This window comes from Tupaia chinensis, unplaced genomic scaffold, assembly GCF_000334495.1.
Source record: "Tupaia chinensis unplaced genomic scaffold, TupChi_1.0 Scaffold000706_1, whole genome shotgun sequence".
NCBI lineage: Eukaryota > Metazoa > Chordata > Mammalia > Scandentia > Tupaiidae > Tupaia > Tupaia belangeri.
Window position 1 is genome coordinate 2,143,356 of NW_006160229.1, and position 15,910 is coordinate 2,159,265.

A 15,910-nucleotide genomic window follows, 5' to 3' on the forward strand; every position below is an offset into this window, starting at 1 on the left:
GCTTGCCAGCGGCAGGCTGGGGAGACGGTCCCGGTCGGGACTTCCGAGTGAGGATGGCGGCGGCGGCAGAGTCCCAGCCTCACCTGGGCTCGCCAAAGCTGGCTGTCGCACAGGTGTCCCAGCCTGTCGCAGCCGTGCCATGGACCCCTGGGCTGTGGAGCAGGACCCTGGCCCTGCCCCAGGACCCGGATGGGTGCACTTTCGTGCCGATGGCACATGCTATCCCTCTGCAGGTGGACATGGCCATGGCCCTGCAGCGCGTGAAGATCTCCAATAAGTACGGGAGGAGCTACCTCTGCCTTCTGCAAGCGGTTTATGTCGCAGGTAAGTCTCCTGCTCGCATCCGCTTCCTAGCGGCCTCGGGTTCCTGCCTAGCTCCCTCCCTGCTCTGGGCATCTGCTCCCTCCCCAGCCCGCCAGCGGAGCGTACTTTGTCTTCCCCTTCACTCTCCGTACCCTCGCACGGTCCCACTGCAGTGGCGCTCCCGAGCTGCCGCGCTGCAGGCGTGCATCTCTCCTCACCGCTCCGACCTCGCAGGACCGTGAGAAAGTCCTAGGTGGGAATAGACCGCATCTCCCGACTCCACATGCTGCACACCAGAACCCAGCTTCTCTGATGGGGTGCACTTCCCGTGCAGTAGTCCCCCAAGCAAGAAAACCCCGGGTTTCTGTGACAACACGTGTAGGGGAAAACAAGTCAAAAAGTGGGGTTCTGAGAGCCTCTGCACCGCAGTTGGAGGAGGAATTATAGGAGAAAGAGCAACTGCTATGGATTGGGGCTTTTCACCAGACCAGTGCCTCCTTCCTGCTGGGTCCACTAGCTCCCTGCATTCTGGGGTCCTCACTGCAAAGGCAAAAGCTATTTTCTATAAGGACAAACGGAACAAAGCCAATCAACTCAGAGAACCTTTACCGATGCTGCTGAGGTTTGAGGGGTGTGAGTGGCACTACATGGACCTGGCCACTTGCCAGTCTTCTGGGCCCCAGGTTCATCAAGCTGGAGTTGCCCAGCGCTGGGGTTTGGGCAGCAGGGTAAGCACAGGCTCTGGGGCTCTGAGCAAGTAAGTTCCTACCCGACTATTCTGACTGGCACCTAGGAGCAGCCCAAGAGCAGAAGGCTACTCTGGGCCCTTAAGTTGAGCCAGGGCTTTTCTGACAAGTCTCCAAGGTGCTGCAACTGATGGGCATGTGCTCCCAAGGTAGTTATGTCTCACCAGGTGCTAAGTATTACAATGTGAGTCTTGGCATTTCAAAATACAGGCTTGGTGGCAATTTTTCACAAATCAGTTAGCCACAATCCATGCTCCAGGTATCCCTTCTGTTCGTGACTGAATCTTAAAGACGTCATGCAAACCGCTTTAGAAGACCAGAGGAAACAATTCAAGGCTGCAGAATGTGAATCTTCAGAACACAATGTTCTTGGGACCAGCAGATGACATTGGTTACATCGCTGGACTCCCACATCTTTGACCTCAGTTTGAGTCCCAGACCAGGTGGCTTAAAACTCACACTGGGTGTGTTTGTGTGCATTCCCAAGATCCCAAGAGGAGAATGGAAGAGAATGGATTGCGGCGTGGCCAGTCTCTTTAGGGGGTGATTTCTTGCTTTCTGTCTCTGTCTCTCCAGCTGATGCATGTGCCCTATAGCAAAAATCTCTTTAAATACACACACACACACACAAAACAAAAAAGAACACACACACACACCACACAATGATGTTCTTTGGTCTTGCCTTTGTTTTGAGGTGTCATTATTAGTTTCTATACGTAACGACTCATTAAGGATAGTGTAGTGATGGGGCACAAACATCTTCAGGTCTTCAGAGCAATTTCAATGGTTTCTGGAGGCTGCAAAAGAACCTTGCTGAAACATTCTGTGCAGTACAGTGGTGATACTTTGTGTCTTGTTCTTTTTTCTTCCCTGCATCTTCCTGAGAGCTAAAACAAATCTCCATAGGAGAAATGTGTGTTTAATCATTCATGCAAGCCAATTAGTTATGCTATGAGATGTTTAAAAAATAATTATTTCTTGGGACCAGCAGTTAGCGTAATGGCTGTGTCTCTGGACTCCCACGTGGTCGACCGCAGTTTGAGTTCCGGACCCGGTGGCTTAAACTCACGCCGGGCGCCTGTGCGGGCGTGCCCAAGATCCCGAGAGGAGAAAGGAGGAGAAGGGATTGCGGTGTTGCCATCCCCCCTGGTGGGTGATTTCTTGCTTTCTGTCTCTATGTCTGTCTCTGTCTGTCTGGCGAGCACATGGGCCCTATAGCAAAAAACTCTCAAAAAATTAATTACTTCTTTATTTTATTTGTTATTATATTTTAATTTGACCAGAGAGAGACAGAGAGAGAAAGGGAAAGTGAGAAAGCAAGCCGCCAGGTCTGGGACTTGAATCATGATTGGCCATGTGGGAGTCCAGCACCCTTAACCATCACACCACCTGCCTGTTCCACTATGAGACTTCTAAAAAAATTTGTTAGCCATAGGGTGAATGTGCTTACTGAAGGAAGACAGAGAAAGAAAGAGAGAGAGAGGGAGGGAAAGTGAGAAATCACTCCCCAGGGGGGATGGCCACACTACAATCCCTACTCTTCATTTTCTCTTGGGATTTTGGCCATGCACGCACGTGCACCCAGTGTGATTTTCAAGCTGCCAGGTCCCAGCACTCGCACCGTCATTGACCTTGTGGGAGTTCGGTGTCTTAACCACCCCACTTCCTGCAAGTCTCTGTGCTAGGAAATTTATGTCGACTTCTCCATTACCAGTGGTTTCTCTTATTTCTAGAACTGTGTGATGTTTCATCTTCCTTTACCTTTGAAGACTTCAGTATGTTGGCAAGTCTCTATCTCTGTGGCATTGCAATGCATTGCCACACCTAAATGAAACCAGTTACTAAGCTGTGTTTTTACAAGAGCTTGCTGTACTTTTCAGACTTTTTAGCAGACTTTTCCCTGTGGACCAACAGACTACCCTGGAAGTGATTGTATTCATGCAGCTGGAGCACATGCCATATAGTACAATCATCTTGAATGTGACAGAGATTTCATATACTTTAAAAACAGATGTTTAAAATTATGTTTATGAGGAACTAGTAGATGGCATAATAGTTACATCGCTGGACTTCCACATAGGCGACTGCAGTTTGAGTCCCAGATCTAGGTACTTAAAACTCATGCCAGGCACAATCCAGAGAGAAGAATGGAGGAGAAGAGATTGTAGAGTGGCCATCCCCCTTAAGTGAGTGACTTCCTGTTTTCTGTCTCTCTATCTTTCCAGAGAGCGCTCACACCCTATAGCAAAAATCTCTCTAAAAAATTATATGTTTATGAAGCTTTTCATTATATTAGAGAACTTTTTGAAAGATCACTTCAGGGCCATCTTTGTGACCTGGTGGATAAGGCAGCTGGATCCCACATGGTGGATCATGTTGTTGGAGTCCTAAACCTGATGACTTGAAAAATACACCAGGCACGTATGTGTGCATGCCTAAGAATCCCAGCAAAAAAAGGGAGAGATGGAAGATAAGGGATTACTGCCATTCCCCATGGGAGGGGTACTTTCTCCTCTTACTCTTGTGAGTGTACATGTCCTCTGGCAAAACAATAATAAAAAATAAAATTAAAATAAAAGAAAGAAAGAAAGAAAGAACACTTCAATATTGGCCATTCATGGACTGCTCATGACCCAGAATTATGCCATAGTGTGAGTTAATTATGTGTGTGTGTGTGCAGGATCTGCCCTGGCATAGCCACAGAAGGAATGAATGACTGACCTCACATAAGGACTTGGAGGGAAGACTTCTTGGAGACAGTGGATCTTGAGGGATACACACAAATTTCCAGTGGACAGAGAGCTGGGAGAAGGGTATTCCAGGCAAAGGAAATCTGAAAATACTGGTGGAAAGTGGGCAGCATAGTAGGTTGGGGATTTGTAGGTGTTTTTTGTTTGTTTGTTTTTGATTTGTTTGTTTTGCTATAGGGTGCATGTGCTCGCCAGAGAGAGACAGAGAGAGAGAAAGAGAGTAAGCGTAAGAATTTACCCTCCAGGGAGGATGCCCAGTCCTCAATTCCCTCTCATGCATTCTTCTCTCAGGATTTTGGGCATGCACGAATACACATTTGCTGTGATTTGCAGGCTGCCAGGTCCAGGACTTGAACCACACAGTCAGTCATGTGAGATCCAGCCACCCTAACCTCCATGCCACCTGCAGGCCCTGTAGGTGATTTTTATTTTATTTTATTAGAGAGATTTTTGCTATAGGGCATGAGTGCTCACCAGACAGACAGAGAGAGATGCCGAGACAGAAAGTGAGAAATCACCCCCAAGGGGATGGCCACGCTGCAATGCCTTCTCCTCCATTCTCTCTTGGGATCTTGGGCACACACACAGGCACCCAGCATGAGTTTTAAGCCACCACATCTGGGACTTGAACCATGGTCCACTATGTGGGAGTCCAGCGACATAACCGTTATGTCATCTACTGGTCCCCTGTAGATGCTTTTGAAATGATAAAAGTGTGTAGTATAGAAGGTATAGGAGAGAGAGACCAGTTTGAAAAGACCAGTAGGGGCCACATCAGGCAGAGCCTTGTAAGGCATGTTTAAGGGTTTTACTTATTTCCAGGGTGATGGGGAGCCGTAGAAGAGTTGTAAGCAGGGGATTTATATCCTACATATGGTTGTATGGATTGTCTTCTGCAAAACTCTCAGGGGCTCCATTCACACAGGTTATAGCATGAATGATGCCCTTACAGAGTTGTGCAGTGCAATGTACGCAGAGGTTCACAGCTGGGTATGCATGGTGGGGGCCTTTTACCTTTACACAAATTACTCTGGCAGTTGTGTGGTGGAAGCAGTGTAGCATGTACACAGAAGAGAAGACAAAGATCAATGCTAAGGCGACTAGTTAGAAAGCAGTTGAAGTATGCTGGTTATGAGTGGATGAAGGAAGGCATAGACTATCAGGTCTGACTATGGGGAGGAAGGGAGAAGCCTGAGAGGAGTTGGGGGGATGGAATGGTTTAACTTGGTGGTTAGGGTTTTTGAAGGGCAAGGAGGAGACTAGGTTAATTCCAGGTTTCTGGTTAGAATAACTAGGTAGGAACAGATGGCATTAAGATAGGGAATGAAAGAGGAAGAGCAAGTTTGGGGTTCAGTTTTGGTTATGTAATTTCTGTGGAATATTTGATTAGAGATGACCAACAGGTCTGAAGCTGAGAAGAAATAGATCTTATTTCTGTTTTGACCTGTGAGGTCCATTAAACAATTCCTGACACTGAAGCTCTTCCCTTGAAATATGCTTATTGATGGGTTATCTTGATAACTCAGCGAGTCTAGTATAGAAGTAGTCACACAGTTTTTATAAAGTTACCTTTCAAACTTGTCCTTAAAGTTTTTTCCCCTCCTCAAATGTTTCCTTCTCTGATGATGAAGAAAAAAGAAAGAAAGGAGAAAAGAAAGGAATGTTTTGCATGAATCCCAGGAATAAAGAATGTAAAGTCTATTGATCTAACATAATCTCAGATAACTCAGATAAGTAGTTGTAAACACCTGTTCACTGCAAATTTTATTTAATCAGATTTTTGCTCTAGTAGATGAATCAAGACAAAATCTAATTATTTAATGCACATTTCAGTAAGGTATAAAAATGTATTGCAATGATAATGGGTCATTTGTTTTTTTTTAATAATTATTTATGGGGACCAGCAGGTGGTGTGGTGGTTAAGGTGCTGGACTCCCATGTGGCTGAACATGGTCTGAGTCCCAGACCTGGCATAAATTAAATTAAATAATTATAAAAAAGAATTATTTATGTAATTTTAATTTTATTTGTTATTATTCTTCAATTTGACCTTAGAGATAGAGAAGGAAAAAGAGAGAGAGAGAGCAAGAGAGAGGGAGAATGAGAAACAAGCCACCAGGTCTGGGACTTGAACCACAATTAGCCATGTGGGAATCCAGCACCTTAACTACCACACCACCTGCTGAGTCGACGAGTCATTTGTTGACCATGCTATACTATGTGTGCTCCACAATACTGAGGTACAGCACATTTAGTGTTTGAGTACCCACCCCACCCCCTAAAAAAATCTCTAACCATTTTGCAGAGAAAGCTTTTCAGAAAGATTACTTTCCTGACTCCTGAGCCCCAAAATAATTGCATCATTTCTTGATGACTCCATTTTGTGCTTGTAATAGCATAAGTGAATTTACTGTGCTGAATCCAGGGCTGCCTCAGAGGCTCTGCAGAGGTGGAGTACAGACCAGGTGCATACTGGTGTGTACTAGTCAATCTAGAACCCAACCCTTGATCTTCTTATGGATCCAACTTTGAAGAGTGTCACATCACCACTGCAACATTGTGGCTGGGCATGAAAGCCTTTTGTTTTATTTCTAGTTAGTTCTTGGTTGTGTTCTGGAGGGTTGATGCTGTGAAATAACTTACCAGTAAACTTCTGTGTTCTCCTGTTAATTGAAATAGTATAGCACGCAAAATTGTAATATTACTTCCTTGTAAAACAAAGTGAATTTAAAATTAATTGGTAAATCCAGATATACTTTATGAATCACATTTATCAGGCATGCCTGTAAGTGCTTGGCACTAGAAGTCACTTCATTTTAGAAAATCGCCCCCAAAGATTGAAAACAGTTGTCTCAGGGCAGCCTGTGGCCTGGTGGTTAAAGGAGATGGATCCCACATGGTCAAAGATGCTGTTTCAGTCCCAGACCCTGTGGCTTGAAAAACACACCTGGTGTGAGGAGAAGGGATTATGACATGACCGTGCCCAATTGTGAGACAGGTTCTTCCTCTCCCTGTCACTGTCTGTCTCTCTGGCAAGCACATGCACCTTCTGGCAAATTTAGAAAACAACAAAAACAAACAAACAAACAACAAAGAGGGAAACAAATGCCTTTATCTCTGCTGGGCATCTTCTCAAGCAAACACTGTCTGAAGGCTCAATAAAATAACCTGTACCTCACTTGCCCCAGGGCATAAGTAGGGACCAATCCAATGAGGAGGGATGCCTTCTATATGTCTGCTTGCAAGAACTGTGACCCTTTCCGTTGCTGCTACATCTTGCTCCAGGGACAGTTACTCCTGGTAAAAAGCCAGCATCATAGCACTTTTTCCCATTTGTTTTTCACCCCAGCCTTCCCTTCATGATATGTGTAAATATCATGGTCAATACATGGTAGATGTAAGAATCTGACTTGTTAATTTCAGCAATGGGCAGGTGACATTGAAAGACCTGAAGGAGGTGAGGAAGCGAGCCATCAGGAGTATCTGGGGAAGTGTTTCAGACAGAGAAGACACCTCAGTATTAAGACCCTGAGATGAAAGAGTGCTGACAAGTTCAAGGAATAAAAAGGGGACCAGTGTGGCTGAAGCAAACTAAGTGCTTGCATCTGTGTGTGTGCAAGTACACACACGTGCACTCATGATAAAGCCACAGAAGTGACAGGGTCTGGATTGCATAGGCCTTGGTAAGGATTTAGGCTTTTACCCTGAGTCAGATGAGGAGTCACTACAAGCTTTTGAGCAAAGACGTGATATAGGTTTTTTTTTTTTTTTTTTTTTGAGAGATTTTCACTGTAGGGCGCGTGCGCTCGCCAGACAGACAGAGAGAGACATAGAGACAGAAAGTGAGAAATCACCCCCCAGGGGGGATGGTCACGCCGCAATCCCTTCTCCTCCATTCTCCTCTCAGGATCTTGGGCACGCACGCACATGCACCCGGCGTGAGTTTTAAGCCACCGGGTCCGGGACACGAACCGCGGTCGACTACGTGGGAGTCCAGTGACATAGCCATTACGCTAACTGCTGGTTCCCAAGACGTGATATAGGTTTTAACAGGATTCCTCTGCCTGCTATGTGGAGAATAGGTTAAAGGTGGGACAAAGATGGAAACCAGTGAGACTAATCAGGCGGCTATTAGGATTGATGGCGCCAGCTTGAAGCAAAGAGGTAATTGTGGAAGTAGTGAGCAGTGATTTAGTTCTGGGTATATTTGATCATAGAGCCCAAACAGTTTGCTCAGAGTTTGGAAATGGAATATGAGAGAAAAAGAAGAGTCAAAGATGACGCTAAGACTTTTGGCCTAAGCAAGTGGCTAGATGGCAGAAAAATTCTGCCATAGAGATGGGGGATGCCTTTAGGTGGAGCAGGTTTGCAGACGTATAGGAGTCTGCCACTCAGGGAAGGGATCTAGGCTTGGGATATAAATTTGGGGATAATAATACTTAAAGCCTGGTTGAGTGAGTAAAGACACAGATCAGCCAGACCGTTGTTTGTGTCCCACCAATGAAGTTTACCTATGGCTCTTCCCCAAAGCAATACTTACTTGGAAAGGGAAGAAAGCATGAAGTAGAAGCAGGAAAAATAATTTCTGTGGTTTGTTATTCAAATGTCTTCACTATCATATTTGTTGACAGGTCATTTTGACTCATGTTCCTTTGCTCACAGTCTGAAACCAATGTAATCTATGCTTAGTGGTGAAGATGAGGTCTGTGTTTAAAGCTCTCCAAAGAGAAAAACTACAACCTCTATTTTTTTCTGAGAGATTTTTACTATGGGGTATGTGCACTCGCCAGAGAGAGAGACACACACACAGTGAAAGGGAAAGTGAGAAATCACCCCCCAGGGGGCATGGCCACACTGCAATCCCTTCTCCTCTATCCTCCTCTTGGGATCTTGGGCACGCACACACATGCACCTGGCATGAGTTTTAAGCTGCTGGGTCTGGGCTTGAACTGTGGTAATCATTACGCTATCTGCAGGTTCCGGATTTTTGTTGTTGTTGTTGAGGTTTTTGCCTTAGGGTGCATGTGCTTGCCGGAGAGAGCAAGAGACAGAGACAGAGAGAGGAAAAGTGAGAAATCACCCTTTGGGGGGATGGCCATGCAACAATCCCTTGTCCTCCACTCTCCTCCCAGGATCTTGGGCACGTACACACATGCACCTGGCATGAGTTTCAAACCACTGGGTCTGGGATTTGAACCGTGGTCAGTTATGTGGGAGTCCAGAAATGTAACCATTGGCTCTCCTTAATGTTAATTGACCTCTAAATCTGTAGTTTAGCCATTTTAAGGTTGAAGTTCATGCTGCAGATGAATCCCTTGCCATTGTATTCTTTTCTCAGTAGAGATATTAAACAACTACTTTTGCTTTCCAATTGCGAAAACTTTTATCCAGTTACCGCTTTCATTTTCAATGCATGATACAATTTTAAAAATTTATATTTGAATGGAAAAGCCAATGGTTGATGGCAAATTGGAAAAAAAGGATAGTTTATATTCACAATAATGCCCATGACTTATAAAATAGTTAAATTTTAGCCTTTCAGGTACCCCAGACAGCAAATACAGTAATATTTTAGTATAGTAAAAATACTCTGAAGAGCAGATTATCTTCTTTGACTTTCTTAATTAATGATATTGTAACCTCTGCCATGAAGAAGTTAACTTTATGTTAACCTGGAAGGTGCAGGGGGAAAATATTTTTAGTAACAATTGAAATTAAATATGTGCTTTTTGTCTCTGGAAAACTATAAACCAGCAATGCTATGGAGATATGTTTCTTTTCTGTTTTCAAATAATTTTTTTGCAACAGTTTGAAAAGGAAATGAGAGCCATTCCAGGCAACAGGGTACAGGAAGGGATTTTGTTAGCAAGAGAGCAGTAGAATGGCTTTTTAGTTGTGCCCGAGCATATTTTTAAAAACATCTTTTATTGAGATATAATTCACATATCATATAATTAATTCATTTAAAGTATATAATTCTTGGCATCGCCACTGCAGCTCAGTTGGTAGCTTCTGGGACTGTAGAGCCAGAAGCCCTAAGGTCTGAAGTATAGGAGGAAGAGGATCACATCATGACCAAACCTAGTGCTTCTCTCTTTCTCCCTCTCTCTCTCTCATGCATGCATCTGTGCTCTATCATGAATAATAAGTAAATAAATAAAGTATACCATTCCAGGACTGGACAGTGGCACAGTCATAAAACATGATACTCTGTGAGGCTGACCCACATGAGTGGTTGCTGGGTTCATGTCCAGAGACCTTCCTGGCACATGTATACCCATGGTCCAGGACTAGCTGAAGTTAGGGTGGATTGTGGCATCAGGACCCTGTTTGGGGTGTTCTCTCTGTTTCCCCTTCTCCCTCTATGTCTCTCTCACTCATGGAAGAAATAAATAAACTTAATAAAGTATGTAATTCAATGGTTTTTAGTAAAATCACAGAGTTGTGCAGCCATTACCACAATCTAGGTTTATAATATTCCCATCACCCAAAAAGAAACCTCATGTCTGATAACAGCCACTCCCCTTTTTCTCCCAGCAGCCCTTTTCCCTAGCCCCTGGTAGTCAGTAATATACTTTCTCTATCTATAGTTGTCTCTATTCTGCACATTTCATGTAAATAGAATTATACAATATATGCTCTCTTCTGACTGACTTCTTTCAGATAACAGTTTCAAGGTTCATTCATGACGTCACACATCATTTTTTTTTTTACAGGTTTTTGCCATAGGGTGTGTACACTCACTGGAGAGAGACACAGACAATGAGAGGGAAAGTGAGAAATCACACCTCTGGGGAGATAGCCATTCTATAATCCCCTCTCCTCCATTCTCCTCCTGTGATTTTGGGCACACAGGCACATGTGCCCAGTGTGATCTTCAAGCTGCCAGGTTCAGGACTTCAACTGCAGTCGGCCACGTGGGAATCCAGCATCTTTTTTTTTTTTTTTGGAGGGTGTTTTGCTCACCGGAGAGACAGAGAGAGACATAGAGACAGAAAGCAAGAAATCACCCCCCGGGAGGATGGTCACGTCACAATCCCTTCTCCTCCATTCTCCTCTCGGGATCTTGGGCACGCACGCACACGCGCCCGGCGTGAGTTTAAGCCGCTGGGTCCGGGACTCAAACCGCAGTTGACTACATGAGAGTCCAGCGACATAGCCATTACGCTAACTGCTGGTCCCAATCCAGCATCGTAACCACTATGCCACCTGCTGGCCCAGTATGTAATTTTTTTTATATGGCTGAGTATTATTGCATTGTGTAGGTATACGGCATTTTAATCATCCATTTACTAGTTGGCAGACATTTGCATGGTTCTCACCTTGTTGGCTATATGAGTAAGGTTGCTGTAAACCTCTTATACAAGTTTTTGTGTGGACATATGTTCCTATGTTTTCATTTTATTTGTTGTATATCTAGGAGTAGAAATTGCTGGGGCATAAAGTGTATGTTTCATATTTGAAGAATTTCCAGACTGTTTTCTAAAGTAGTTGCACCCTTTGACATTTCCAACATCAATGTATTGGGGCTCCAATTTCTCTACATCCTGCCCAGTACTTATTAATCTCTGTATATACCTTTGGAGAAATGTCTATGCAGATCCTGTGCCCATTTTAAAATTGGGCTATTCCTCGTTTTACTGTTGAGTTGTTAAAGTTATTTGTATATTCCGGATTTGATATCCTTATCAGTATTTGATCTACAAATATATTCTCCCATTCCTTGGATTGTCTTTTTACTTAATGAATGGTGTCCTTTTAAGTGTAAACATTTTTATCTTTCGGGAGATCAAATTTATTTATTTTGTCATTACTTTTGGTGTGAAACATTTATTAAAATTTGCCTAATCCAAGGTCACAAAAAATTACAACTATGTATTTGTCTAAGAGTTGTATAGTGTTGGCTCTTACATTAAGATCTTCGATTTTGATTTGATTTACGTGTATGGTGTGAATTGGGGGTCCAGATTCATTCTTTTGTATGTGCATACCTAGGCGCCACAGTACTTTGTGAAAAACAATAGTCTTTCTTCATTGGTGTTTTGGTATCCTGACTAAAAATCAATTAACCTTAGATATAAAGGTTTCAGGACTCTCAACTCTACTGATTTATCTATTCGTTTCTCATTATATTTGTCTTAATTATTGTAATCAGGAAGTGCGAATTTTCCAAATTTGTTCTTTTTCAAAATTTCTTTGGTTATTCTGGTTCCCTTGCACATCCTTATGAATTTTAGGATGTCTGTCAATTTCTGTGTAAAAATCCAGCTCAGATTTTTCAGAGATTTTATGGAATCTGTAGATGAATTTAGAGAGTATTTGAACTTCATTTTTAGAATTGTACAAATGGATGTTTCCCTGAATATCAGGTAATTAAATTTAAGGTATTTGGGAATTATTTACTGTAATGGACACATGCATTCTTCCCATCAGTGCTCATATTGGATTTTCATTCATCTTTAATTTTCCATGAATTTAGAAGGATTACAACATATTTATTTATTCCTAGTATGAGAATAATTCTTGAAACTCTGGAAGTCTTAAGAGGTAGGAAAGGGCAAACAATACTACAAAGTAAATAAAAACAACAGGAAAATATCCTCACTAACTGAATTGTGTTAGTGTTTCAGCATTTGGCAAGCAAGTCTAGGTAGGGCTGGGGCAGAGTAACAGAGAGAAGCTGCGAGGCACATGTTTAGATACCATGCCGATCTGAAATCTGCAAAGACCTTTCCAGGCTGGACAAGACCACTTGTCAGTCAAGTGTGTAATCCCCCTCTCTATGGCAGGAGACAGCTTTTAGGAAAATAGATTGCAGTGGCTAGACAGATGGGCTTGGACCAGCTCTGCAAGTGGATTTGCTGAAGCTTTAAGCAGGAAAAACATTGACTTATCCTTATTTTCACATGTAGTGAATCACCACGTATGTAGTTCTTCATTATAGAATGATTCGGTTTCTCTCAAAATTTACCTACATGTTTTGGGTTTCTGAATGTTAGTCAGGTTCATAAGACAGTGGCAGCTCCTGTTGCTATACAATGAACATATACTATCTCTAAAGGGTGATTTTGCATCTGAAGGGAGGCAGAAGGAAAAGATTTCCACAGACATGCTCTTAATTTAACACCTACCAGAGACAGTCAAGGGGCAGCAACCTGGGGCACACTTCTCACCAGCTGCACCTCATTTTTTTCTCATGCCTTTTTTTAAAAATTTTTTGCCTTCCCCTTTTTTTCCCTCTCTCCTCTCCTTCCTCTTTTTTACTGCCTCTTTTCTCCTTTCCTTGCCTAGTGCCTCCAATATTCCTTTTTTTCCTGTTTCTCTTTTTCACTTTTGGTAAGGAAGTGCTTTTTATTTTCCTATTTTCTTTCTATTTTAAAATTTATTATTATTTTTTGTAAAAATTACTTTATTTTATTAATAATAATTATTATTATTCAATTTGACCAGAGAGAGACAGGTAGAGAGAGAAAGCAAGCTGCTGGTTTCAGGACTTGAACCACAGTCAGCCATGTGGGAGTCCAGTGCCTTCATCACCATGTTACCCACTGTCCTATTATTCTTATTTTTGAACTTTTTATAGGGAATGGCACATGCAATCACCAGAGAGAGGGAGAGAGAGAAAGAAAGAGAGAGTAAGAAAGTGAGAAAGCAAGCCGCCAGGTCCAGAACTCCAACCATGGTCGGCCATGTGAGAGTCCAGCGCCCCAATCAGCATGCCACCTGCTGGGCCCCCTGTTTTCTTATGTTACTAATTAAATGATTTATAAATGGTCTTTGTAAAATGACAACATAATACAAACTTCCATAAACTAATGTGAAAGTAACCCACCTATTTAGCCTAGTCCTACTTTCTAGAGGTAAATGCTGCTAACAGTTTGTGTGTGTGAGAGAGAAACACGCTTAACCTGTCCAATGTCAAAGAATGGACACAGAGACACAAAGTACGGGAAGTGAGACTTTAATGGTGATCTCGAAAGATGGGTTACAACAAGCAGTGTATTCCCTAGTGCGCAAGTCCCTCTCCCAGTTCCTCACTGGCTGAGAACTACGGGCTGTACAATCTTCCCGGATGTCGCCTAAGTTTTATCATTTCCTTATTAGGTATTAAGGTGCAGGCTTAAGATAAATCTGTGAAAAAGGCCCACCTAATGTCCTGAGGAGGGAGAACTGGGAAGTGAAAAGGACCAAACGGCTGCTGACCAGCCATCATCTTCAGAAGTCATTTCTCAAAGGCAACTTGTTGTTTTTGGGTTCTGTTTGTTCAGGACCTTTCCAGGATGTGTACTTTCTGGAGATGTCACATTTACAAGCTGGTTAAGCACCTTTTGTTAAGCTATTCTTGAAAATGAATCACTTAAGGCTATTTTTTAATATGTGGACATAGGAAATTTTCTACAAATATATATGTATCATTTAAATTCAGTTCAATTCAATTCTATGGACATTTCTCAATCACCTCTTACATACTAGACACTACTGGGATAAATTCTTGCTTCCAGGGAGCTTAATTATAACTGGCAAGAATGAAATAAGGAATCCACATATATCTAGGTATTTTACCAAACTGGGATCATATCCCATATGTTGATCTAACACTTGCATTCGAATGTGTGTGTATATATATACACACACACACATACACATATATACACACATACACGTATGTACATATACATACATACACATACATATATATAAACTGATTTTATTATGAACATTTTGATACACATAAAGGAGTACAGAAAAAATAAGATGTATAATATAAAAACACTTTGGTATATTATTTAAAAATTTTTTTTGTTGTTGCACAAAAAGAGGCTACTGCATCTTTTCAGCTCAGAGAAAGGATTTGCCCAGTTTTGTCGCAGAGTACTTATAGTTTAAATGATCCCATGGAAAGGCTGGTGTATTTGACAGTGCTGTGTTCTGTACACAGTTGTCCATACTCTTATGTCTGAATAAGCACCTTAAAAGCGCCTTTCTGTCTGTCTTTGCTAGAGATTGTACTAATTTCCTATTCAAATCTAGCCACTTAGAGAATGTTAAAATTGAAGTGAGATTTGAATAAATGCATTGCTTAATAAATGGGTCAGTGTTTGAAATACATTTATGGATGTAAAGAGCCAATAGCTTTCTAGAATAATGACGATGTCAACATGATTACTTTAATTCATTAATATTCAACTTAACTTTATTTTATTATTTTAATTTATTTTAGACATTTGTCAAATGATGTTTTATTTAATTATCAAGAAGGAGAAATTGGACTTCAAAAAAAAAATCTAAATATCACCTCCCAGAACAACTCCACCAAAAAAACCCCAAAAATAAGAACATTATGTTCATAATTTTCCTCACTGGAAACTAAGCTGCATAATCAAGCTACATCTATACCTTATATACAATATATATTATATACATATATGATGTATATAATTATATAGTAATTTCATGTTTATAATAAGGTGCTAGTGACTCTCTTTGTAAAAGGCGTATTCAATAGTTGAAATAGAAAGCTGTTAGGTGCTACTGAAATATGAACTTCGAATAAGTTTGTGGCTGGTAGGTCTGGAGCTTCCCTTTCAAATACAGCTTGACTGAGTCAGCATCAGCTGTCATTACTCTACAGTTTTCTTTTTTTAAAAATTATTTTATTTAATTTTCTTCATTGTCATTATTTCTTATTTATTTCTTTATTTTTAAATTAAAGTTGACCAGAGAGAGAAGGAAAGTGAGAAAGCAAACTTCCAAGTCCAGGACTTGAACCATGGTCAGCCATGTGGGAGTCCAGCCACCCTAACCTCTATGCCACCTGCTGGGCCCCAGTCTAGAGTTCTCTTTACTTTCAGAGTTACTGAGAATTCTCTGGTTATCATTTTTTCACTTGCACTCATTTGCCATTGTTAGTTAGGTTGAAGCATTGGCTGTTGAATATCTAGTCTGATGACAAGGAAAAGCTTAGAGAATTATTTTAAATAATATTTTCTCTATTAGGCTGAAATTGCGTGACTAGGGATATGTATTCTTAGACTCTTAGATGACACTTAGAAGAAATATGCATATTTAGGGACATCTTTGAGTTTGCCTTTGCAAGCAAGATCACCGGAT

General features: G+C 41.8%; 1 protein-coding gene across 1 annotated transcript in view; it reads left to right on the top strand.

The window, feature by feature from the left end:
• The window catches only part of LOC102501475 (phospholipid-transporting ATPase IG-like), a 348,220-nt gene that overhangs the window by 241,077 nt on the left and 91,233 nt on the right, over window positions 1-15,910 (top strand). The window contains 1 exon segment of the mRNA XM_027776689.1: window positions 234-324. Within this exon segment, the coding sequence (XP_027632490.1) occupies window positions 234-324 (91 nt within the window).